This window comes from Populus nigra, chromosome 8 (assembly GCF_951802175.1).
Source record: "Populus nigra chromosome 8, ddPopNigr1.1, whole genome shotgun sequence".
NCBI classification, from domain to species: domain Eukaryota; kingdom Viridiplantae; phylum Streptophyta; class Magnoliopsida; order Malpighiales; family Salicaceae; genus Populus; species Populus nigra.
The window spans coordinates 2273432-2301279 of NC_084859.1; the positions used below are offsets into that span (position 1 = coordinate 2273432).

The 27848-nt window shown below is 35.3% G+C and overlaps 1 protein-coding gene across 2 annotated transcripts; it reads right to left on the reverse strand.

Moving 5' to 3' along the window:
- Positions 1–930: 930 nt before the first annotated feature.
- On the reverse strand, positions 931–27348 carry LOC133701803 (copper-transporting ATPase PAA1, chloroplastic-like). Of its 2 annotated transcripts, none has more exons than XM_062125901.1 (17): positions 26874–27348; positions 26692–26745; positions 26312–26465; positions 22424–22498; positions 22034–22311; positions 12618–12851; positions 12216–12314; positions 11888–12037; positions 11305–11451; positions 10498–10548; positions 10228–10400; positions 9064–9196; positions 7607–7704; positions 6717–6957; positions 5645–5848; positions 2536–2616; positions 931–1597 (listed from the first exon to the last, which is right to left on the reverse strand). In XM_062125901.1, exons 1-17 carry the CDS (start codon positions 27294–27296, stop codon positions 1343–1345), a joined length of 2850 nt encoding a protein of 949 aa, XP_061981885.1. In that variant the 5' UTR covers positions 27297–27348; the 3' UTR covers positions 931–1342. The 2 variants fall into 2 exon arrangements, with proteins under 2 accessions (XP_061981885.1, XP_061981884.1); XM_062125900.1 differs by having other exon boundaries at positions 7607–7707.
- Positions 27349–27848: the final 500 nt, after the last annotated feature.

Here is a 27848-nt window from a genome sequence, read left to right on the forward strand (position 1 = left end):
TTAACATGTGACCTAAATCATGTCTCAAGTCGATTCTCGAGTCAGGTTTTAAAACCGTGATAATAATTATTTTTATCTATACATTGACTTGGATCAACCCGTCTTGACCTCTTGACCTAAGCCTTGCCTTGATTGACCCCTGAGTCGAGTTTTAAATAACTTTTATACTTTCTTCAACCTAAGTTAACCTCTATTGATCTACTAATCCATAACCCGAGTCTTGTCCTAGATTGATCTCCAAATCAAGTTGTAAGACTATTATAATAACTACTTTTATTTTATATTCATTCAAGTCAACTTGGACATGTGACTTGAACCTTGTTTCAAGTTGGGTTTTAACATTATAATAATAACTATTTTTTTCATTACATTGACCTAAGTCAATAACTAACCTTACTTGTAACCTTAATCTTGCCCCAAATCCATTACTAAATCAAGTTTTAAAACTACAACAATAACTACTTTTATTCTTACATTAAATTAAATCAACCTAATTCAAGATTTGAGCTTCTTACATTAAATTAAATCAACCTAATTCAGGATTTGAGCGTTGCACTGAATCAACTCTTGAGATTGATTTTAAAACTATAATAATAACAATTTTTATTCTTATATATCTTAAATAAACAATTTAAAAATTGAATGTTTTTACCATAAATATTTTAGGGATAAAATATAATAAATAGTTTAAACTTTATATTTTAAAAGTACAGAAATTCACTCTAAAATTATCTCAAAAACAAACTTATTATTATGTTTCTATCTCTTTAACAAAACATATTTTTATTTCCATTACCTATATCCCTTTTGATTTAAAACAGTAACCAAACACTACTTTCGTAATTTAAACTCAAGAGCTGAATTTATTAGAGAAATAATGAAAAAGGATTAAGGATGTTGTTAGTCAATAATAAGGATGACGATAAAAGATTAAAAAAAAAAAAGGGAAAGAATGATTTGGCTGTTTAAATATGTTTTAAATATAATGTTTTCAATTTCCATAGCTGTTGGAAGTAACTGCAGACGGTTTGGACCAAGAGCCATTACTGGAAATCGAAGGATGCAGCTTTTAAACCCAGGAGAAGTATCGTTGTCACTGCAACATTTCAATGTCACCGAAAGTGCTTCTATTCAGCTCAACTTCATCTTTCAAGTTTCACATTAATGGACATTTTCTAGTTGCTTTTCTCACATCTTTTCATCATTTGGTCACCAAAAAAATGTCTTAATCTCTCCCAATTCCTTTTTTCTTCTAGTATTGCAATCTACCAACTCAAAATGCCAATGCTCGTGTAGAGTATGAAGAATTACCATGGTTTGAGTCTCTGCACTTCTATCATGCCTACCTCCATCGAGAATCTGACCAAGGTGGTTTAATTTTCTCCTTCTGGTCCAAGAGAACAGAATCCAAATAAATCTTGGGGTCTGGAAATGCTCCGTGGACCTTTTTCTGTTTGGAGGAGAATTTCAATCTCAGAAGCAATGAATTCATCATCACTCCAATAGAACTGAAACCCATGAGGGCTCCAGCAATTGACGGTGTCAGAATGGTCCCGGTTATTGGCAGTAACACTCCAGCTGCAATCGGAATTCCTACCTGCATGTAGTATACAGGCTGCATCAGAAAAAAACATTCAAGAAGAGCAACGTGAAAGCTGCTTGATCCTATTGAAGTCATAGGAGATGCATAGAGATTTGCTAAGCTTGTTTAATGATGGGAAAAATTGCCAATCTGAGCTACAAGACCTTGGAAATAAATTTACCTCACAATCAATTGATTCTATAATTTTGAAGGAATCAAAATGCAAAAAAGAAAAGGTGATGGTGTGTGCAGACAGTAGGCTGAGAAAGAGTTGAGCAAAAGAGTATGTTGTCCTCAACCTGGTGAGTGGAAAGGAGCTTCAGCGGAGTTTTAAGAGGTTAGCAAGGAATTCCACAGATGCAATCACACCGAATTGAGCAAGCAAATAGATATTTGCAGGTATGAACTAGGTCTTGGAGTTTAGTTTGAAAAGCAACAGAAGATTTTTAATTGCATCTGAGTAGAATTCTGGGATCAGGATAAGAAAGAAATATATAGTACGTAGTAGGTGGGGGTGAAAGTTTAATTCGAAACGATGCAGATGCAGATATCTAGTGTTTTTACACTCATTCAAAAACAGGGGGGAAAAGGAAATTGAAAGGAAAGGAAAGGAATTAAAAACAAAAAAGAAAACTCTGACATGATTTAATAGCACATTCACAGAGACAAGCAACTTGAAAATCCCTAACCTGGACCTTGTGTGGCTATGATAATCACAACAACCAGCAACAGGCATAAACATGCAACTGCTTGGCTTTTTATACCATACTAAATTATTAGGCTGAAATCAGCACACTTATACAACACTGATAAACTTGAGAATTACTGATTTCTCTTTCAAGGTGCATGCTTCCAGGATCTGCCATATGGCCCCTTCTCCCCAGAACTGCTATTATTATATATTTTTAGTACTGAAACATATGGCCATTGCTTGGATAAAGAACAAAACTTACGATGTTATATGCAAAAGCCCACCAAAGATTTTGCTTCACAGTTTTCATTGTTAGCCTGCTCAGCTCCAGTGCATCAAGCACCTGCATAAAAAATGATACTAGTCAATAACACAGCAGCACCAATAGGCTTATATATATACCGAGGTCAGACCAGCTAAGTCAAAATCTTTTCCAGCATCAGCTTAGAAAATCAAATTGTAATATTGGTTAGTCAAAGCAGTGCATGAAGACAATATAGCATGGAAAAGAAAGATGAAATTCAATATAGATCACATGACTACTGCTTTGATCCAGACCAAGGTAAAGAAGTTACTGCTAAGGCTGTTTCTAGTCTTCTCAGTCCTACAGGGTCTTCTGAGAATGCTGTAAGAGATCTAAGATTGAAATTGTAATATCATGTAAAGTAGTCCACCAGCACAAGATGGCATAGTTGAACAATAAATGTTGGATACAGACTGAACAAGGCAAGGACATGCAACTAACAGAGACATTCATTCTGTCAATTAATATGAGACAAGGCAAGGCACAAAAATTGGATTGCATGCTCTGTTAAGCTGAACACAACACAACCAATCAGAACATGAAGTTGTGTCCAAAAATAAAACTTTTCTATTTCAATATACTGAAATGGTAAATATATTTTCATGTTATAATGCTACGGCATCCTTTCTCAAGATCATTCCCTCATCTATATCACCTTTTCACTTAGCATGATGCTCCCATCCTCCCCATTTTACATCTCCCTGGAAATTAATATGTCTTGGAACTCCCACTTGTAATAAACTTAAATGACCATGAAGCTCATGATCTTCATTTCTAACTTTCTATTGTCAAATCATGCCACTTCCCAACAATGCCTCAATAAAAAGGCGCAAGGTCCAGATGTGTCTGATAACTTGTAATTTTTCCTTTCATATATGGCTCATATTCCCAAGATTCAGTTTCTATTTGCCCAATTTCACTTGGAAAGCCAAGGTACTTTCTCAGTACATTCTAAGAATTAGGCATTAATCCAGAAATGGTTCTCAATATCAAAACACAATTTGCTTTAGGTGAGGTTTGCTTTTGGTTTAGATCAACCTAAGTTAAATGAACATCAACCCAAGTTAAACTTCATACACCTTAAAGTTCATAATATAGGACGGAAACGCTAGGCATTACTCTCGATGTTCTTTTGATGTACTTTCTTTTTTTCATTTTATCATATCTTTTCAACTCTCTTTACTTTTTCCACTTACACATATCAAATTCTTCCAGGATATCATGGTCTTGGACATAAATAAAATTTAAAATTAGAGTTTTTATTTTTAAGGGAAGATCACCTTATGTTTCAATAATCAATGTAATATCTCAACTCTTTTACATTTATTTTGTAAACATTATTGAAAAATTGTATTTAGCAAAATTCTTTAAAGTTATATGAATTTATGGTTGTTATTTGCTACATTAGTCCAGGTGCATTGCGAATATTTTTTGTGTTGTTAATATATAGAAATTTATGTTAATTTGAGTTTTGAATGCTTTCAACCACCTTTACTAGATAAGAATCTTGTTATTTTGATTGAACAACGAGCAAGTGTTATCATGATGTTAATTTAGCAAAATTATTAAAAATACACAAATTATTATAAAATTGCTAAATGATCGGCAACATGTACAGTAGCCACAACAGCTATTTTACACCCTGTTGCAATTTTAAACTATGGTTGTCCCATTCTGTCCCTCCCATCAGCTCATTTAGGGAGAAAAACCAAGAAACTATATTTCGTTAGAGCAAATATCTTTAATTGTAATTCTAGCAGAGTAATTTGCAATAAACAGTGAGCATCAGCAGGATACTCTGACATTACAAAAGAAAAGATGTGCTTCACTTGCAACCACATATTTTCTTTCTTTGTGTGTAAAATAAGAATAATGGATTCGCATGTCACAACTCTGTGACTGCAGTTGTGCTTGAGACCCAAAAATTCAAAGGCTATCTGAAACAGGGATGGTAGAGGAGTAGAGCTACAAAAAACTGTGCTGTAATGTGAATTTCAATCACAGGCATATATTCTTTCTTTAGGCATTAAAGAGAAATGAAGAGTTCACATGTCAGCTCTACAGTGCTTGAGAACGAAAGATGTGTAGGCTATAGGAAATAGAGATGGTAGAGCCATGAAAAACTGTATGCTGGGTTAAATTTCAAATGGTAACAAAAGTCTTACAGCTCTGACTTAAGAAAAGAGAATGCTTTGTTTGAGGCTATTTGATGGAGAATAACTGGAAAATTTGCAATATAACGCTGTCACACAATGACAATAAATATAACAGGAAAATTAGAGGCTATATTTTATTTTATAGTCTATCTTAATTATACAATCTACTTATTTTAGGCTGTTATAATCTTTAAGAGTATTAGGGGTTTTATTATGTTTAGTATTTTATTATATTTGTTATTTTATTTAGGACTTGAATACACAAGGTATACCTATCATCATGTTTAAGGATAGCTGAATTATTATTCAGAATTGAAACTTCTTTCCTGCAGTTGTTTTTCTCCTCTCTTTCTCTCCCTATCTCTTCTCCTGTCTTAACTCTAATCCTGTCTTAACTCTACTCCTCTGCCCCTTGCTTACCTCTTCTCATCCCCAATTCCTCTGTACAAAGGATATGGTGTTTATCTAATAATTCACTATTATTACAGAACTTTCTCTAACTTCCTATAATAATTATATTGCAAGTCTTCCATTTATTCTCCATCACTATCTAATTAAACCTCTCATTTTGACTATCAGAAGGAACTTTTGGTATGTCTTCTACCATTTATATGCATTAGAAAAACTTAAAACTGTCCAGAATTTCAAAGTTGATATGGTAAAGGAGAATCATAATTAAAAGGAGTGTTATGCAGAAGAACTACTACATCAAGGACAAAGCTATAATTTTGGCAGCTACGAAGATGGATGGGGCATCATGAGAGAAGGCAAAGCAAAGCACTTGGGTTCCATATCGCTATGAGTCTATGCTTAAAAAAAAAACTGCCCCCTTCTCTCCTTGTGGGACAAGCAGAAGAGACAACATTTACTTCACAACCAAGGTTTAAGATTATCTACTTCTTTCAAATTACCTGTGATAACCTGTTGCCCATCAGCACAATGGAGGATACCTCACTGGCAGCTCCAACACCTTCTCCCATGGCTACTCCAACATGTGACTCAGCCAAGGCAGCTGCATCATTTATTCCATCACCAACCATGGCTACTATATTCTGATCCTTCTGAAGTTCACTGATGAACTTCTTCTTTTCATCTGGCTTAACTCCAGAAAGCACCTGCCATCCACAGCATGTTTTCAAAATCAGCAAGTAGGGATGCATGATGTATTATTATTCATACTACCAGTTTTTTAACATCCTATCAAATCAAATAGACAGCCATATGATCAGTTCTTCAAGCCTGGTCTGTTGGTTTTTAGTTTATCCTCTTCCAGGAACCTCCAGTCTTTGGTTTCGTATTCGAATGCTTGAAACTAAAACAGCCATAGTTTGACATTTGAATGCTTGCATCTCCATCTCATGATGCTCAAGTGTCCTAAATTCCTAATGTGGTTGCTTAAAAATGAAGCATGTATAACACATGAAACATAAAGAATCTCATGCTTCCATCATGGGTAGTGGAGATGCTGGTTTCTGTAAAAGGATTTTTGAGCTACATATGTGAGTGTTAGCATTCATGTGGTAACAAATCTCCTGCTCACAGCATGCATGCTTATATCAATTTTAAATTGGCATATGTCTAAAGCAAAGGCATTCCCAAGGTAAATTATGACTGGCATCACATTGTCCTGTCTCCTTGAAGCAAAAGCACAATTTGAGGCACAAGTGTTTCATGTCTCAGTCATTACAATTTCCTAATGGAAAGAACTACAAAAAACTTCAAGAAACAAGATTCAAATATGAAAAACTAGTGTCAAATTATTAGATGATTTGGACATAATCTTCCAAAGCAGAAGCCATCCTTTTTTTTCTTTTTTTCCTTTTTTTAGTAGGATAGTGAATAACCAACTAAGTTCTAACACCTTTTGATTTATATCAAACAAGTGAAAGTGGCAAATTCTATTCAGTAGTTGTTCAAGACAATTTGGGGTGCAAACTCTCACCCTTTATTTTAGCATATGAGAGAAAATTAAAGTTTTCTTACCTTCTCTTTTGGAATGCCAACAAGTGAAGCAACATACTCAGCATTTTTCTTTCTGTCACCAGACAACATGTACACATTTATTCCCTGACAGGACAAAGACTCAACAACATGGCGAGCATCTTCTCTAATCTGATCTTCGAAGTATATAAGTCCAGCAAGTGTATTATCTACTCCAACATAGACAACAGACTGATTCTTAATATCCTCCGCTTCTTGAAATGGATTCTCACAAACACCATGCCTGCAGAAGCAAAATGTCTCATAATTATAATTGTAATTTGTCAAAAATATCAGAAATGTATATCCCTCTATAGGAAGCGCAAGCATGCTAGATTTAATTAAGTACTCCAATGGCTATTCACGCCTCATTTGCTTTTAACCAGGTGAACTTTAGAAGAAGCTTCTCACATGTAATAGAGGGTTTATCTTTTGAGAAAAATGTTATATGAATTATCATGTAGCAAGGGATAAGGACGTAAAATGGCATTATGCCCGTTTGCTAGCTCATTGAAGTAGTCATGGTCAAGTTCAGAATCCTGGGTCAAGGTCATTTGAATATACCATATGCGTGTTACTGGTATTTAAATTGAAATCATGGCAGAGGTGCTACCACAGTTTGTTGCATCAGTAAAACTGTCCAGAATACCACAAACAGCCTTTTCCTATCACAAATATTGTTTTTGCCATTCTTGAAATTTTATGAAGTACAACTAATAAACAGATATGCAATGTGGACAGCATATGGAACTGACACTGATACGACAATTTTCAAAGCGAGAGATAAAAATCAAGATCGCTTCTATTTAGCACAACACACTATTTAGAATCATAGACTTATCTTAACTTACAGGCTATGGTACTTTATACAAAGCAAGGAATGAGTGGAATACCTTTGAATCCAATCCAGTGTTCCAACAGAAACCACCTTATTCTCAATGGTCGCTACAGCACCAGACCCAGGTTCCTCCATGAATGTTCCATCAGTCACCTGCTACAAATAGCTTTTCCATGAGAAATTTTGAAATACCTGTGAAGCAAAATACATCATACACCACCACAAATTCAATCTTGTATCCATATGCCCTGGCTGCACAGGGTCATTTATTGGATATGCAATGTTAGGCCAAAAACAGGAAGACAACATTTTAGGGATCCAGAGAAGATTAAACTTTTCAATGGAGACTTGTGAAAGGCAATACATATGAAATTGATGCTACCGGACTTGTGGAAACTGAAAGTTCTGAACATTCAAATAGAGATCTGCCACAAATAGACTGTGAATAGCATAACAAATGCTTTTATGGACTTACAAGATAGATCCAAGCCTAATAGCAGGCTTGATTGCACCAAACTTGAGTAATGGCTAAAAGAGGTCATAACAGAAAATCTGACCGTTAGATCGAGCTCAAATTTTTACAGGAGGTTCCCAAGGTCTAATTCCCAAGAAGTTAAAGAAGAAAAGGAGTTAAGATCTCATGAAACTTGGAACTAATTTTACCAGCAACCAACCATCTTTAGAGCAAGAAATCTCTTATCTTTGAATTTGTGATAAAGAGCCTGGTGTAAAACAAATAGAAAACATATAAGAACAATTTGAATGGTAGGAAGTAGAAATTGATAAAAGTTTTGGTAAAGAAGTTCATCGGGTGGAATTCTTGCACACAAATTTGGAGCATTAGGCTCATCATCTTGATTTCATTGTTCGTAAAAGCATTGCATTCAAGAAGTCAGTTTCAGCATCCCATTAAAATTGTTGGATGGACTTGAGACTTGGCAATTCAAATCGCATGAAGACCCGGTAGGTTATTTCAAGTTGAGGAATGAAGAATGGAACACTTCTTACTATGCAATCCTAAGAAATTGTGGTCTAATATGGGAAGAATAATGGAAAATAAGTGGAAGATTTTCAAAATATATGTCATGGGAATGATAGGTATTACATTATCTTTAATTGTCTCTTATTTGGAAAATCTAGTCATGATTTTTAGCGTTGATAAGTCTTTTCACATGGTCTATGAATTTGTTCATTTCTTGTTGTGTTATAGAGTTTCGTTAGTGTTTTGGTGCCTATATAGGGGCATGTATTATTATGTTCAATAGGCTAAAAGATTGTTGACTAACAAGTCATCTTCTCTTTTTACTCTCTCTTCCTGTATATATTCCCCTGCCCCTTTAATCCCCTTCTCATCCCTAATTTCTATATCTCCTTTCTTGTCCCACATCACCTATAGTTTTCAGAACTGTCATTCTTGATGTATCCATATTGCTCTAACACGCACATCTCTTATTTGTTTCCATGCTTTCCAAGAATAATAACGTGAAAAACTTCCACGAGATGCATATATACCTTCACACTCGTACAGCTAGCAGCCTGTGCAGCTTCTACTATAGCTTTTCCAACTGGATGAATGGTATTTGATTCCACACCTGCAGCTAACTTCAAAACTTCAACTTCAGACCACGTAGCATTTGGCTTTAGTCTGCATCAAAGCATGAAATTTTGAACTTCAAATGCACTAAAGCAATCAAATTTAGCATAATTTATGAAACTTTCATTATTGGGTTAGCCATACACTTTGCATGTATCACCTTCCACAGAAGTTTCTAATCACTCAAGTTTCACACAATTAGAATTTATCTGTATCTTCTAGATTCTTATAGCCAAAAACTGTTAAAGGATCAAAATTAAAAAATTTGAGATTTAGTCTTTGAATTGGTTAATATGGTCAAATCAAAGATAACCAAAGGAGGAAGTTGAAATCGCTCACTCTTTCTATAGTACATCAATAAAGAGTTGCTTAAGTGACAAAAAAAAGATTCTTGGAATACTCGAAGCATGACCATTAACACTTCAATTGGCTATAGCAGAATTCAACAGGAAAAATTTCTTAAAATGTGCACAGAATTGAAAGATAAGTAGTATTTCCAAGATCACTGAGTTTGACAGCTGGGAGACTGGCTGCAGTCAAGCAGATGCATTTGATTCACCAAGGAACAAACAACTTCCGCATGATATTTGATTTTTTAATGAAACGGTTGAAAATGCATAACAACAACTACTTAGAATGGGATCACAAAAATAAATATGCAGTCTGCTACAACTGATACCAAGACCAAAAGTGGATTACACCAGTAATTGTTAAAAAAAAGAAGAAAGAAAAGAAAACCCTGAATTTGGTTCATTATATTCCTACATTGACATGAATAAGAGTATTTAAGCACAAAAAACTGTTCATGATTGTAAGGTCAAAACTGCTCAAACACATTTATCAATATACATAAACACAACCTGGAGGTTGAAACAATGAATATGATCAAAGTTAAAAAAATAAATAGAACAGATAATCTACTACAGATTTTTCATGATGGAACTCTAACATACTAGCTGTGAATCAGAAAAAAAATCTCTCATAAATGTGAATTTGTTAAATTAGCATCACGAGCAGAAAAAATATTGATAAAAAAGATCAGATAATCCCTCAATATAAAGAAAACCTCTGCCACCACTTACTGTGAATCTGTAATTTCCATGCCTCCAAGAGAAACAACCTTCGTTACAACAGGTCTGCCAATTGTTAAGGTCCCTGTTTTGTCAAACACAACAGAATTCACCATTGAGAACTTCTCCAGAACATTTCCTCCACGTAAAAGCAGTCCTCTTGTTGCTCCCAATGAAGTTCCAACCTGGAAAGAATGAAAAAATATTGAAGTCCATGGTCAATCAAAGTCCAACAATTAAATGTGAAAACATGATGAAACTGGGGTACTTCAAGGAAGATACCAGTACAGCAGTGGGTGTGGCCAAGCCAAGTGCACATGGACAAGCAACAACCTGCATTCAGGATACGCATGTCACTATTGCATGGAAAAGAACAGGCAGAAGAGCGAAGCATTCCAACACCATGGAATCAATAAGAGATTAAAAACTCTTTCTATTTTAAAGAAATAATCAAAAAGATTTTTCTATGGAAGCTCCTGGATTGCACGTTGAAATGAAAGATAAGGTTGGCAGTCAAGATGTTGACAAAAGTTGTGCTATGCCTTTATTGAGTATCCATAGTGCACAATCATCATATCCATAGTTTTATTTTATGTAAGCATTGAAAGCACGGTCCTTTGATCTTTTTGAAATCAAATCTTTGGATCTTGTCACCATCCTTGGCATCATGATAAATAATGTCTCCATCAGCGAAACAAGGAACACATTATGAGCAATGTCTTCTCAGTTTTCATTGGGTAAAATAGTTTGCTCATTCTCCATGGCATAAATCATTGTTTTTTATTTGAGGAAGATTGTTGTAAAACTCAGGATAAAAAATTCAGACTCCAAGCATTTTCTTTGATAGAGTTTGTTATGTATATGTCTGGACAAATGCCCATTTAAACCTTACTAACCAAAGCCATAATAAAATGCAAGGACGTGACTTGAGAGGAAATTGAAACCAGTGGAAACCCCAAGAGAAGCGAAACAGAATTTGTTCAACCAAACAAAAAATAATTATAATACAAATGGGCCAAACATGGGTAAGTATGTTACGTGATAGCCATGAGAAGAATGTAGAGCTCTTATAAAGGGTTTATTGCTTACCAAAACACTGCAAGACAGCTGTAGAGCTAGAGAAACTGGATTTCCTTGGTTCAAAGCTGCAGGTAGAATATGTGTCCCAAACATGCTCCAGAACATAAATGTAGCTGCTGAAATTGCCATTACTCCATAAGTAAAGTGGCCAGACACCTGATGAAATGAAGAAAATAAAAGGAGAGTGAAGTTCCCGTGAATGCCAACATGCACACAAACACATCTCAAACTCCTGTATGCTTTCGGTACAAAAAGTAAGGCAAGGATTAGGGGAAAGGGGGGCGGGGGCGGGGGTAAAGAAAAAGCATCACTACCAACAATAATCTTAGAATTGGATAATAGAGGATGGTTAATAAAAAGAACACATGGGACCTGGTATCAAGCTTAAAAATAATCATATTAATTAATCTGACATGTGCATGCATGTATCAAAAACCAAATTTGTTTCTGACATCAGTTGGCCATAAAGATGAACTTCCCTCCAAAATTTGCAAACCATGTACGCATAAGCGTGAGTGTCAGCTTACCCAGAAACAGTGAATGCCATCATAGCAAAATATAACAAGAGTAACTTAAGATGCAGAAAAGAAACCTTGTCAGCCAACCGTTGTACTGGAGCTTCCCTGCTCTGTGCTTCTTCTACTAAACGGACAATGTCTCCCATGGCAGTCTCACCCCCTGGTCTTTTCACTTCAATTGTAAGAGTTCCATTGAGATTTATACTTCCAGCTGATACGTGATTCTAGAGCATACAAAAATACTCTGTTATTAGTAATATCAAAGCAGGTGCCACTGCTATAATTAATGTAGCACAGGAAGGGTGGGTGCATTTCTGAAACGAATCATCTTGCAAATGTGCAGCCCTGCTACATGACACTGTCAGAGAATACACATTATTGCATATAACTGGAGAATAATACCCCAGGTAGTTTGGTAACTGGCAATGGCTCCCCTGTGAAACTTGACTCATCAATGGTGCTTCTGCCAGCTCTGACTGTTCCATCTGCTGGAACACGATCCTAAAACAACAGAAGAATGCATGTCAGGGGGATCACATATAGCAAATATGTGACCACAAGTAACAAGTAACTCAAACTTTGCACCACCATTGAGAAGCCAGGGGAAATGGAGGGAAAAAGAAAAGGAAAAAAAGATTAATGAAAAGCAAGACGTGTCATAGAAATAGTATCTAGCGAGGCCAAATCTATGAAAGAGCAGGTTATTAAACAAGACTTTTAATGTGGTAACTCATTAAATAAGACAATTATTATTAATATTAAAGCTGCAGGTGATACATGAACAAAAATGGAGCCTTTACTTACACCAGGTAGGACAACAATTTGGTCTCCAACAGAAAGGCTGCTGCAAGGAACTTCAACAATTGAGCCCAGATCTGTTGCATCACCATTGACCACAAGACGAGCTTTTGTAGGTAAAACACTTAGAAGTCCAGTCATATCACTGGCTGCTTTAATTTTAGCTCTCTCTTCAAGATTCCTTCCTAGCAAGACAAATGCTATTAACATAATTGGTTCCTCAAAGAATGCCTTCCAACCCTGTTTATCAAAGAAACCATTAACATGATTAAAGTGTCAGCAGATAGTTTCTTAATAGACTAATCATCCATTTTAAATACAAGTATGCTGTTTCTTAGAAAATAAAATAAATAATATGGACTTCAGTTATGCCCAGGAATAGAAAAATCAAAAGCTTGACAGAGGACTCATTTAATAAACAGATCCCATGACTTGTAGTAGTATCTAGCATCTACACAAGTTCAGTGCATATGCCTCTTAAAAGTATATCTTAAAACATGATTTAGATGTTCAACTGGACCATGCATCTAAAATCATTTCTTACTGTTTGTTTACATATATAAATCAGGTTTCTGTTGACTTGTGTGTTGATCCAGAATGAGAATATCAGAATGTACATGTTTGAGAACAAAATGCAAGATAGTAGTAAATTAATTCAAGAACAATCAACCAGCAATTTGAAGAGAATATAATGCAGAGCAACTAACTGTGAATTTGAGTTTGAAAAATGCCCTACATTTCGGTCACAAGTTCACCATTTGGTAAGGAAAACAAAATATAGCAAGAACTTGTTTTGCACATATATTACACTCTATTTGAGATGCAATACGCAAAAGAACCTCAGCAACCCTTTGCGATCATGTAGGGATATGTGAAAACTGAGCTATCCCATTATTAAGGCTTTCTAGATAGTCTGCAACCCTACATTGTTATGATATGCTTTGTTATCCCTTATTAAACTTCTAGAGAAGAAATGTAGTGAAGAATGCTGTCTAGTTGCAAAAGACCCCCCTTTTTCTCCATTGAAACCGAGAGTGTGCAGAGAGAAGCAACATTGCACTGAGAAGTGGAAATGATGAACAAGCTCGCCAATGATGTCAGAACTTTTTATATTTGTATAAAATTTCTTAATCAATATGTTCTAGAACTGGATCCCCGAATGTAATATGTCCAAAAATTTAATTAATTACCTCACTCAAGGCACATCAAGTCCTAATGTCATCAGGTTCATTATAGAGTTTTAGAAAAAACTATGACCCTATCAAAAAAATTTTAAACATACAAAAAAAATCCAGGTATTGCCAACATTTTTCTAGTAAAAAAATATATTTAAACCGTATGGAGAGTGACTTGATATGACCTGATGGGTCCAAAGATAATCTAGACAACCGGTAAATACGTAGTTTGATTCACAAAAATTCAAGAATCTTTTTTTTTTAAATAATATTGAAAAAGAAGCATATCGGATTGATCCAGGTCAACTCAGGTTAACCTGTCAAATCCATCACTCGGATCATAAGACCATGATACCCCCATATAAAGCAAATAAAAACAAATTATGAAACTTAATTCTTAATCAATATAATATTGAAGAATGGAATTGAAAAAAAAAATGAATTTTTTTTACCAGAGTTAACCTGCTAAAATCGTGACCCGAGTTATGAGATTAGGATAACCTCATAAAAAGAAAACAAAAAAAAAAACTAAGTCAACCTGGATTAATCTGTCAATATATTCTTCTTTCCTTATTTAGTTTCTTTCATAGTTGTATATCCCTTGATTATCTCTTTAAAATTTTCATTATTGTTCTATATATTCTTACTGTAATCCTTCCTATAATATGCCTAGGATTAAGGGATCTGATTATGTTTATTAGACCCTATAATTAAGGGATTTGATCATTCTTGATGTATATATATATTGTAACTCTCTTAGTGAAAGATACACAAAACATTTCAGAAATTCTCTTGTATTATATTGTCATGGTATCAGAGCCAAAACTCTAAAATCAATTCATCTTGTGTCTGGTTCCTTGTCTGGTTTTTCTATTCTGTTTTTCTTGGACCTGATCTCTTAGTTCTTTGGAACAATCTGAACATTTTCTTGTTCGATTTAATGGTAAGAACTATTCTACTTGGGCATTCCAATTTTAGATTTTTGTCGAGGGAAAGGAATTATGAGGTCATATTGCCGGGACAATTCTTGCACCTAACAGCGAGAAGGAGAAGCAGAAATATGTGAAATGGGAGGTGAAGGATGCTCAAATTATGTCTTGGATCCTTGGAAGTATGGAACCCTCCATGCTTCTCAATCTCAAGCCTTACAAATCCTCTAGAGAAATGTGGGATTACCTGAAGAAAGTTTACAACCAAAGCAATACAGCACGAAGGTTCCAATTGGAACTTGAGTTGGGTCGACTCAGCTAAGGCAGTATGTCAATACAAAAGTTTTATTCTTCCTTTGCAAATCTTTGGACTAAGTACACAGATATTGTGTATGCAAGTGTACCTCCTGAAGGACTCATTGCTATCCAAAGTGTGAATGAGACTAGCAAGTGTGATCAGTTTTCAATGAAGTTAAAGGGGGGATTTTGAAGCAATCAGGTCCAACCTGATGAATAGAGAACCAGTTTCTTTATTGGATATTTGTGTAAGAGAGCTTCTCAGGAAAGAACAACGGATCATTACACAGGCTGTCTTGAAGCAGAAAACTCAAAATTCTACTCCAATTCTTGTTGTCACTGCTCAAGGGAGATCTAAAGGAGGCAGAGATATATCTAATGTCTAATGTCTAATGTCTAATGTCCAGTGCTATAGTTGCAAAGGATTTGGGCACGTTGCCATAAATTGTATTAAAACATTCTACAATTATTGTAAGAAAACAGGGCATATCATCAAAGATTGTTCCATCCGGCCTCCAAAGAAATCTGAAACTGCCTATAATGTCTCGGTTGGTTCCTCAAATGCTCCTAGTCCTGGTTAGTCTTCTATTACTCCTGAAATGGTCCAACAAATGATAGTTTATGCCCTTTCTGCTTTAGGCCTTTCAGGTAACAGAATTCTATTCCTAAGCCTTGGTATTTTGATTCTGCTGCTTCTAATCACATGACCAACACTACCTTACCTTTAAATAATGTTAAAAAACATAGAGGAGATCTTCAGATTCATACTGCCGATGGTAATCCCTTGCCTATCACAGCTGTTGGTGATGTTTCGGCCCTTTTGAATACTGTTTTTGTGTCTTCTAAGCTGTCTACTAATCTTATATTTGTTGGCCAATTAGTTGACAACCGTTGTGATGTTCATTTTTCAAAATCTGGTTATCTTGTGCAGGATCTAGTGTCCGGGAAGATGATCATGAAGGGACCTAAAGGGGGACGTCTATTTCCTTTGCTTCTATCTCCCTCTCCTGTGTCAAATTATGTTGCCTGTAATGTTGTTCAATGTGATAATCAGGCGTGGCATAAACGTTTAGGACACCCTAATTCTCATGTACTTCGAGTCTTGCTTAAATCTGGTTTACTTGGAAATAAAAATTCAACTTCTTCTAATAATGATATTGTTGATTGTGCATCTTGCAAACTTGGTAAAAGCAAAACGCTTCCTTTTCCATTGCATAAAACCCGCACCAGCAAACCTTTTGAACTCGTACACACTGATGCATGGGGTATTACACCTGTAATTTCTCATGAACATTACAGATACTCCGTTACATTTATAGATGAATTCACTCGCTTTACTTGGGTATATTTTTTTCGGTCTAAAAGTGAGGTCTTCTCTATGTTTAAAGCCCTTCTTGCATTAGTTGAAACACAATTTTCGACCAAAATCAAAATTCTGCAATCTGATTCAGGTGGTGAATATATGTCAAATGAATTTCAATTTTTTCTTCAAACTCATGGAATTATATCACAACGTTCTTGTCCTTTCACCCCACAACAAAACAGTGTGGCTGAAAGAAAGAATCGTCATCTTCTTGATGTTGTTCGAACTCTTCTAATTGAGTCTTGTGCTCCTTCTCATTTTTTATGTGAAGCTTTGTCTACTGTTGTTTATTTGATTAATAAATTACCATCTCCCAACTTGAACAATGATTCTCCTTGCTTTCGTTTGTTTGGACATGCACCAAATTATTCCAATATTCATTATTCCAATATTCATATTTTTGGATGTGTTTGTTTTGTTCACCTTCCTTCACATGAAAGAAATAAACTTACTGCCCAATCTGTCAAGTGTGCTTTCTTAGGATATGCTAGAACCCAAAAAGGATTTCTTTGCTATGATCCACATGCATGTTGAACTCGTGTCTCTAGGAATGTCATTTTTTTTTAAAATCAGCCCTTCTTTCATACACAATAGACTTCAGAATTTCCTTCTCTATCTGTTTTACCACATTTTCCTGAGTCGCCAACACCAATACAAAGGTTTACACCTGGTTATGTTTATCATAAACGCACTCCTCCTGCATCTGATCCTTCTACAAATCTCACTGAGGTCCCTCCAAATCTTCGTGCGGCATCTGATCCGGTTCTACCCATTTCCTATGATCCACCTCCTCTTCGTAGAAGCTCTAGACCTCACAAACCTCTTGAAAGGTATGGTTTTTCCAACTCTTGTAGCTACGTCTACTACTTTGTCTTCTATTTCCATTCCCACTTGTTATAAACAGGCTATAAGACATGAGTGTTGGCAACAAGCAATGAAGGTAGAACTTCAAGCACTTGAGCCAAATCATAGGGACATTATATCTTGTCCTCCACATGTTAAGCTCATTGGTAGTAAGTGGGTCTATACTGTGAAACTCAAGTCTAATGGCTCTTTAGATAAATACAAAGCTTGATTGGTTGCTCTTGGCAATCAACAAGAATATGACTTTGACTATGAAGAAACGTTCACACCAGTTGCTAAGATTACCACAGTGAGAACAATTCTTGCTATTACAGCCTTTAAAGCTTGGCCTTTACATCAAATGGATGTAAAAAATGCCTTCTTACATGGGGATCTTAAGAAAGAGATTTACATGAAACTTCCACCTAGTATGTCCACAACGGCTTTTGATTAAGTTTGCAAGCTAAGACGCTCTTTGTATGGGTTGAAATAAGCACCTAGAGCCTAGTTTGAGAAGTTTCGCAACACTCTTCTCACCTTCTCCTTCACACAAAGTCAATATGATTCATCATTCTTCTTTTACAAGACCACCACTGGTATGGTCTTTCTCTTAGTCTATGTTGATGATATTATCATCAACAGTAATAACAATGGGATGATCACTAAGTTTCAACATATGTTGCATATTACATTTCAAATGAAAGATCTTGGGCATCTCATATATTTTTTTGGGGCTGGAAGTTCACTCTAGAGATCATGGTTCTTAAATCAACATAAATATGTCCAAGATCTCATTGAGCTAGTTGGTTTAAAAGATACTACTGTTGTTGATACGCCAATGGAGGTGAATGTGAAATTCCGAAGAGATGAAGGCAAGCTTTTGCTTGATCCTTTTTTATATAGGCAACTCGTTGGTAGTCTTACAAGGCTTGATATCTCCTATATTGTCCATATAGTTAGCAAATTTATGCAATCACCTCGACATCTTCATCTTGCTGCAGTTCGTCGTATTGTTAGATACTTAATTATGTCACCTACTCGTGGGTTGTTTTTTCCTACACAATCTACTCTTAATTTGATTGCATATAGTGATGCAAATTGGGCTGGCAGCCCGGATACTAGGAAGTCTACCACAGGCTGGTGCATTTTTCTTGGAGATGCCTTGATTTCTTGGAAGTGTAAGAAACAAGACCGTGTCTTTAAATCTTCTACAGAGGCCGAGTATACAGCCATGTCTATAGCTTGTTCTGAAATTGTGTGGTTATGTGGTCTTATTTTTGAACTTGGATTTCCTCCAACTGATCCTACTCCAATTCATGATGATAATACTAGTACCATTCAATTAGCTGCGAATCCAGTATATCATGAACGCGCAAAGCACATAGGGGTGGACTGTCATTATATTAGGGCGGCCTTTACTCGAGGTATTATCACTCTTCCTCATCTTACTACTGATCTTCAAATAGCTGATGTCTTTACAAAAGTTTTGACACGCCAACAACACAAGTTTCTCAGTAGCAAATTGATGCTGATAGACTTACCCACATCAATTTGAGGGGGGATGTCAATATATTCTTCTTTTCTTATTTAGTTTCTTTCATGGTTGTATGTCCTTTGAATATCTCTCTAAGATTTTCATTATTGTTCTATATATTTTTACTGTAATTCTTCCTATAATAGGCCTAGGATTAAGGGATCTGATTATGTTTATTAGACCCTAGAATCAAGGGATTTGATCATTGTGTGTGTGTATATATATTGTAACTCTCTTCGTGAAAGATACACAAAACATTTCAAAAATTCTCTTGTATTATCTTGTCATAATCTGCCAAACCCGTGGCCAAGATCATGAGACTGCAATAACCTCATAAAAAACAAATAAAAAAAATTATAAAGTTCAATTTTCAATATTCATTGTTAAAAGTTGAAAATGAAAAAAAAAATCAATCTAAAAACAAGACACAATAAAACGATCTGAGTCTACTCGGGTTAACCTACAAAACACATGACCAGAGTCATAAAACCGGGATAACCTCATAGAAAGCAAACTAAAATAAATTATGAAACCTAATTTATAATCAATCTAATATTGAATGATGAAATTGAAAATTTTCAAATTAAAAAAAAACAACTTGAGTCACCTAGGTTAACCCGTCAAATCCATGTCTCAAGTCATGAGACTAAGATAACCTCAGAATGCAAACTCAAATAAATCATGAAGCCTAATTTTCAATCAACCTGATGTTAGGATGAAATTGAAAAAAAAAATTGTCAATTAAAAAAACTAGTCAACCTGTCAAACTCGTGATATGGGTTATGAGATCGAGCTAACCACGTATAAAGCAAACCACAATAAATTATAAAGCCTAATTTTCAATAAATTAAATATTAAAGCTTGAAATTAGAAAAAGAAATATAGATTCAGAAAAAAAAACAAAAACAAAAACAAAGACAGACAAAAAAAAACTATTAAGATGAATAGTGTTTTGTGACGTGGTGCACTGTAAAAGCACCATCTCTTTTAGTTTATACCATAAAATAATTGCTTTAAAATTAAGTGCTCTTTTTTAATTAGAAAATTTCATTTTGTTAGATTTGGATGCTTTTGTAGGCAAGGTCAGATGCATACTTCAAGTCAAGTCTAGGGCCTCTAAGAGAGTAGTTTCTAACTCCTTGTTGGATAGGGGTTTAACTAGGATTAAATGTTACTCAAATATCAAAAATATTTGGACTGGTTGTTAAAGCTTAACCCCAAACATAGGGCGGTTAGATTAACGAGGGATAAGGCTACCATCACCAACTCAGTGCTGTCACTTTCAACATCACTTCCACCAGTAGTGCCATCACTGCTTCCACCACAGTAGTACTGCTGTCAATTCAACACCATACAACCATAGCTTCATGCTAAAACATTTCATGCGTTTAGCACTCTCAATTATCTTTCACAACTTTAGTCCACGAAATTCACTCCCTTAATATATATTTCTGTAGCATGATGCCCCCTGTTATATAACCTCAAACCAAATGGTATTTTCTGTGGGTTCAAGCTAGTCTTAGATTTACTTTCGGTGATCTAGCAAACCCTTGCCTATGCAATTTTATTGTGATCACAATCCAATAACATTACACACCCTAACCATGTATATTTTTTCGAGCCTTGTCTCCTTGGCAAACCAAAAGCATATTACATACCTGATTCTGTGCCAGCAAGACAATTATCTCAGCTACTAAATAGCCATTATTTTCTTCTCAAAATTTACCAATTTCATTCCCAGTGCAAAAGAAAAACCCTAAATCTCTTATTTATAGTGGGCAGATTATCTATAAGGAAGCTATATATTGAGGACATATTATTCAAATTTCATTCTCAATTATCATTGGTTCAATTGCCCACCTTAAAATTCAGAGGGAAGAACTGTGAATATAGCTTTTAAAATAAAACTCCCAGGGCTCAAGTGTGTGATAGTTGATGCCATGGCATCCCATCCATTCAAATGATGACTTTGAATAGTCCAAGTACCCTTGTGCCACAGAATCATATTCTATGGATAATGAAACAACGATTTTCCCACCACAGCATTGCTTTTGAGTTGAGTGAAGCCTCAAGCACCCTTCACTCCTGGGATTACTTAAGCCTCCCAACTCATCTGGTGATCATTTAGCTTTCTCCTATGCCATACAAAATTCCTCCTAATTCTCTTTATCAAATAGCCATAAAGACTGGAATCTTAAACAGTGACAAATAATACAAAACGATATTAGATAATCGTGACTGAATAAAAGTAATCCAACCCCCAGTGACAGAATCACCTTCCCACCAGTCCAATCTCTTATTGACTCAATAATCAGATCCTGAAAAGAAACAGGTGCAGCTAGCAAACTCACCCAAGGAACCCTCCAAAAGGAATCCCAAAATGCTCCAGTGGCCACTCCAAAATCCACACCTGGCATGGCTAGCAAACTCACACACAAAACTGTGCCAAATATAATCTTGCCACTCTGCTCTTAAACATGTTAAGTATTCTTTTTAAAAAAGGATAAAAAACGTGCAAAATCATCAGCACATCCTCAAAACATCCTCCAAGATAAGGATGGTATTATCTATAAATTGCAAGTGCGAAATATTTGCTTCCTCCACTCCCAATTGCAAGCCTTTCACAAACTCTTTCTCCACCTATCTATCACCGTCTGAGTAAAAGTGTCCTGCACTACTTGTGGACAGCTAGTAATAATTTTACAGTCCTTTTTTAGAAGTCAAACTTGACTCTTCATTACTTTACTAGGTAAGCAGACATTTCAAGACACCTCAAGCCTACACATAGTTTAGGCTTCGAAAATAAAAGGGAGGCAATGTTTCTTTCAATAAAATAATTTAAAATGCTTTCCTGATAACTTACTTATGGATCCAAGAACTCTAGGGTTTTGATTTGTGGATAATGCTATTCATTCATTAGCTTAGCACTACATCCATGGAGAGAAATATTTAGCATCACCAAACTTCTATAAGTCATATCTCAATTTCAAGAAAAGTTTAAAACAAAAGGAGATATCTGAGAAGGCAAAAAGAAAAAAGAAACTAAACTGCATATACTCTTTACACTAGAATGAAAGTTTTTCACTACCTTCCAAGCCACCTACTTAACACTGCAACATAGTTCTAGATAAAACCAGACACGCAACAAGTCATATGTCATGAAGCACATAAAGTCAAAAACTTAATGAGTAACCCGCATGGCTTTCCCATTAGAAAAATAAAGACAACCATTGAATCCCAAATGAAACTAGAACTGTATAAGAATAGGGAATATGACTTACCAGCTTTGGTACTAATGCAGCAAACGAGCTAACAGCAAATGACGATAATGCCCCAAGACCTACTAAAGTGTTCATATTTGGAGCCCCCTTAAAAAGGCTTTTGACACCATCTTGAATAAGTTGCCGTCCAGGACCAAGCAATGTAAACAAAGACAGAGATAGATGGAATCCTACAGAATGAAATACATGGATCCATGAAGCCTTAGTGGCAAAAATATGAGAAACATGGCCAAGGAGGCATACAGCACAGAGAGCCCAAGAGACAGCAAGCTGATGACCTACAAAAATACACGAGCATTTAGAAAGATTTCTGCATAGATGAATAATCACTATATAAAGCTTTTAACATAATTATTTAATCTAACCAGTAAGGTGTATGAGGATGTGTACCACTTTCTTTTAGGCGATCACGCTTTTCATCCATTTTCTTTTCAAAAACTTTGAAGACATTATCCCTTCCTTCATCTGTACAGAAGCAACCATCAAAGCCACGAGGATGTTAAGCATATTCCACAACAAGGGTAGAAACACGTTGAGAAAATGAATAACAAAACTAATCCTCATAGTAGAGATTGAAGGCTATTGAAATTAATTGAGTATGATAAATGAAGCTCTGAGTTGGTATAAAAATTTGGTCACTTGAAAAATAGTAGCAAAGTATGGAACCTGGAACAGGTTTCATCAAATTGGACCTAAGAGACAAACAAGGTAGAAAATGTAGAATTCATTGCTAATCAATATGAAAAAGATTAATAAACTTAGAACCAGAAGAAAAACAGAAGCCCAGAAAAGGACTAGTGCACCCTGCACAAGTGAAGAACAAAACAGAGCACCTAAACTGAAGTAAAAATATGTTAAAGAAGCAGATTCTTATCCTCAAGCATCAAATGACAGTTGAAAAAAACCCCTAAAAATCACATTACTGGATCTACAAACCCACAGAACAATTTACTCAATAGAATCATATTATAGTTTACTGGTACTTCCTTATAAGGATATTTCCCTTCAGAAGATCTTGCATTTCTCTCTAACTACAGGCTCAAAGAATAAAGAACATCTAGCAATTTTACAACCCAAACCAGACACCCCTCTCAAATAAACTTGCACAAAATGAACCAGATCAATTGATGATAGAAAAAGTCTCCCATAGAGCCACCAAACAACGACTGAGTAACTGCACAACTCATTCTGCAGAGTTGTAAACATATTACAATGACCTTTGTCCACACCAAACGAGGAAATGGGAAAAGCAGTCTGCCACGCAGATCTTCCAATGGAACATGCTGCCTTCATAACTACAATACACAGAAGGTTTAACCTCAAAGCAACCATTTTCTGTTCAGCCACTAATATAGCATATCTTCCCTAAGGCAGCACCACAGTTATAAATGGCAATGGAAGCATCCACCAGAGCCATTACGCAAGACATACTATACTGTGAGGTATAATATTGTCTCATTACCCTAGATAAATTTGGCAAGGATATTGATTTTCCAAGTATTTCAAGTATTTTTACATGGTATGTTTATGTATTTTTAGCAAGAGAGTGGATGTGGCACAGTGTCTATTGAATTCTTAAAGTATAAACCAACAAATTAAAGGGTCTCTAAAAAATCATATAGTATCTGAAATGATAGAGAAGAAATACTTAGCATCCTAATCTCGAGTTAAGAAGATGCAATCAACTAAAACCACATTAACATAGCAATCAACAAGAAGGTGTAATCTTAAGATGAAACTGTCGTGTTGATTAAGAGAAATCCTAGATCAAAAACATCTAAAAATTAGAAGTTGAAGATTACAAGCTGTTTAAAACTAAATTGAACATGGGGGGAGGAATATATAGAAATTATGATTAGTAGTTGTAACAAATTTATGTTCTAACAACTCTAGGTATCCATTTATTTGCTTACAAAGTTTGTCTAGCAACTGTAAGCAAATAATATTCGAGATCTCGTTTTCTGGTCATGGTTACAAAAATCCTCTGTCAAGTAATCCGCAATTCCCTGCTGTGCCATCTCTAAATCAACAACAGTGAAAGTGGAATGAAAGATTCAATTCCTTAAACCAAAATTTTTACCGCATTCAGCATCAACAACCATGAACAAATTATTTGTATTTATTATCAGTCATAATTGTATTACAAAGTATGATAAAATGAGATGATGCACTCAGAAATTTTACTACTATACACAGTAGAATTAGTGCAAGGAAAACTCTCCACTAACCCAGCAATCTAGATCACATGCTCAAAAACAAATGATGAAGGGGAATTCAAGGAGCTCTTTACAAGGCTAAACTAAATTTCAAAGTAATACTTTCATTGGCTATAATGTAAAACAGCATTTTCATAACCTAAAACAATTAAATAGGTGAATGAGAGGCTAACACCTGACATTTAACAAAGCAGAATAGCTAAAAAAACAGCATATTCACAAACTACAAACATATAGAAGCTGTCCGCATTTCTGAAAATCTGTTAAATGTTCTTAAAAAGGTAATCTGAACAAAGATGAAATGCTTGCCTACTGAGTCTTAATACAGGTGTTGGTAAAATTATATTCTAAACAACCCAGTGTAAAATGTCGTTTCCACTTTCCAGTGACTCCAAAGGCTGTTTCCACAAGGAAAAATAATAAAAAAGAAGTTTTTAAAGGCAAAGGGGAGAAAACAATTACTCTACAGATTGTTTTGCGTTTCATTAGCATGATTATGAATACAAAAAACTGAAAATAGAACAAAACATTACCACATTATTCTGTACAAGATATGTCTACAAGTTGTGAGAACAAATAAAATCAGGCAGACTAACTTTCTGACAAAGTAGAAATCATATATTGAACAGGAATGCAGTTTCCAGATACACAACTAATCCTTTGCAAGATATAAGAACTCTGTCAGACTTTGCAAAGTAACAAAGATACAAGGCAGTGAGCTTTCCCTCTGATTCTGGGTAAAATATATTAATATACCAAGATGATATGTTCCCAGAATAACACACATGACCACTGCAATGTCACTTTCTCTTAAACATGAATACAATCAACCTTTATAAATGAATATCCTAGTTTCCTGAGGTTAGTTAAAGCAGTGACAAATTCAGATTGTGCAATAGCAAATCCTCCAAGACAAATGGCTCTCCAGCACCAGTGTTTTTCTCTCTTCAAAAATCCACCACAAGCTGTCAAGACTCACCTATTGAAGGGAGAAATCATAATATTAATAAACACTTTTACGCGTGTCCTTTCTCATCCACTATAGTGGAGAAGATTTCTGTAAGATTCTTCTCAAGCAAGCAAGTCACCACGAAATTGAAAACTCAATGAGTTAGGGACATACCATAAAGAATTATGGTCGCTCCTCACAAGAAATCTTTAGCTTTTCTACGATGAAATATCTCCTTCAGTAGCTTCCTGACCTGCCACTAGCCCACCAAACTTCACATGAATCACATTGAAACTCGGGATGTATGGGGAGTGTCACGCTGGTTAAGAGGGTGTTTGGGAGTGTGGTAGCAATTGCTTTTCAAAGTGTTTTTCACTCGGAAAAACATTAAAATAATGTTTTTTTAAAAAAAAATTTGATATCAACACGTCAAAACGATCCAAAAACACTAAAAAGAAATTAATTTAAAGCAAAAAATTATTTCAAATTTTGATGAAAAGTAGGTTGAAACTCACTCCCAAACACCCCTTAGAGGTCTTCCTGCACTATTCAAGCATCCTCTAGCTGGTATGCTAAGTTTAGTCCTACATCAGTTTGGGAAGCTACTTTATAGTCCTTGGTTTGGTTTTTATCGTAGAAATGGATAGTTGATTGTTTCAAAGAGAGGAATGTTCAGCATACACTTTTTTGCAGCTTTAACACTAGGAAGAAAAAATAATTTAATATCCTTTACTTCTTGTCATGTTTCTTGATTCCTCACAATTTTCTTTGATTTTTTTTTAAGAAAAAAAAAATTGCACTCTTGTTATTCCTGCCAAAGGCAAACTCTCTTTTGTCATCTTGAGCACTTGGGTGATACCAAAACATAGAACATATTTTCATACATTATACCACTGTCAGAATCTCAAACACCATACACAAGCTTATGAGCAATATGGCAAAATTAAAGTATAGTGGGTAATCTAATAGTTAAGTTACAACACTGACTAATTATTAACAATCATAAAATGCACGAACAGGGCAAAGTACACATATTCAATAGCTCTTTCACATTTCAACTAGAGGGAGGAGTGTAATCACAACAACAACAATGATGGTTGTGAGAAGGTTTACCTCGGAGGTTCGATATGAAACCACAACTGGTCAGATGCTTTGCAAGTGCCTCACCCAGTTGTTTCTGCCAGTTGGGCACAACTTTTGCTTCAGATACTGGCCGCACTATTGCAGTCTCCGTAGCAAGATTGACACTAGCAGAAAATACTTGTGACTGTTCATCAAACAACATAGATGGTGATTACATAATCAGAGCACAAGCTACAGAACAAATTAAAAGCAGAAAAGGAATTCATTGATTCTTTTGCGCTTTGTTTCTCAGATATTTCAAAAACAAGGAACAATTATTAGTCACATTCTTAGGTTTGCGGCAAGCAAATGAAGCACCAAAAAATAATTTCATTGTCAAATAAATTAAATAAAAGAAAATGATATCTTACTTGGCTTTCAAGAATTCTCTTCACACTAGCTGCACATCCCCCGCATGTCATTCCCTGCATCACAGCCGTGGCGTTTTAGCTTCCTTTTTTTATAGATAATTTCTAAAATTATTTAATGATAATTGAAATAATAATTTACAATTAAAAAACAAAAAAGCCAGAGCCTGTTTTAGACTTCTTACCCCAACATCGAGTACTATAACATCCTGCGCCAGCACCGGAGCCTCCTCCGCGCCGACCGCTTCCGCAACCGAATTCGATTCCGCATCTCCGCCATTCGATCCACCACCTCCGCCACCGCCGCCAAACTCGCCGCCGCCACCTCCGCCGCCGGACGTGGTACCGAAAGACGCCGCAGAGCTGGAAACGCACTCCAAACGGAGGCGTACCAGTGGCACACCCGCCCTCAAGCCTTTCAAAGAAGGAGAAGAAGGAAGTAAGTCGTTGTTGCGGGAGTAGATGGAGCTGAGTCGGCGAGTGACGAGTTGAGTCGAGGAGATGCGGAGTAAGGAACGGGTGGTGTTGGTGGTGAAATGACGGTTAAGGGCTTTAGATAGAATGAAGAGAGGCACTGTCGTCGCCGAGATAGCCAACGCAGACTCCATTTTTTTTTTTAACAAATCCTCTCTAATCTTCTCTTGTCTTTGTGTATCTGTATTTATATATGTATATAAATTATAAATTACAATATAGTTCATCTCCGCATTTTTCTTATTATTATTTTGGATTAATTACATACAAAACCTCTAATTTACTCCTTTTTATTATTTTTTTTCACTTTGCCACTTTAACTCCGTTTTGATAATATTTTACATCTTCACCGTCACAAAAAAAAAAATCAATAAAAAAAATCACATTATTTATAAGATTTTTATTATATTTTATTTTATAAATAAAAATTCCTTGCAAATATAATAATTTTATCATTAAATATATAATTACTACTCTTTTATCAAACTAATATTGAAAATTTATTAAAAATTATAAAGAGTTAAAACTTTTAATACAAAATCATTTTTATAATTGAATTTGTTGTTCCATTCTCTCATTGATATTATTAGAAGTTTGTTTGGGAGTGTAATTGTGATTGTTTTTTAAAGTATTTTCCATACTAAAATATATTAAAATGATATATTTTTATTTTTTAAAAATTATTT

Coding starts and splice junctions, on each gene's coding strand:
- LOC133701803 (XM_062125900.1), bottom strand. CDS start 27,296: ATGGAGTCTGCGTTGGCTATCTCGGCGACGACAGTGCCTCTCTTCATT. Junction 22,312..22,423: donor TGATCGCCTAAAAGAAAGTG/GTACACATCCTC, acceptor GTATTTTTGTAG/GTCATCAGCTTGCTGTCTCT. Junction 12,038..12,215: donor CAGTTACCAAACTACCTGGG/GTATTATTCTCC, acceptor TGTATGCTCTAG/AATCACGTATCAGCTGGAAG.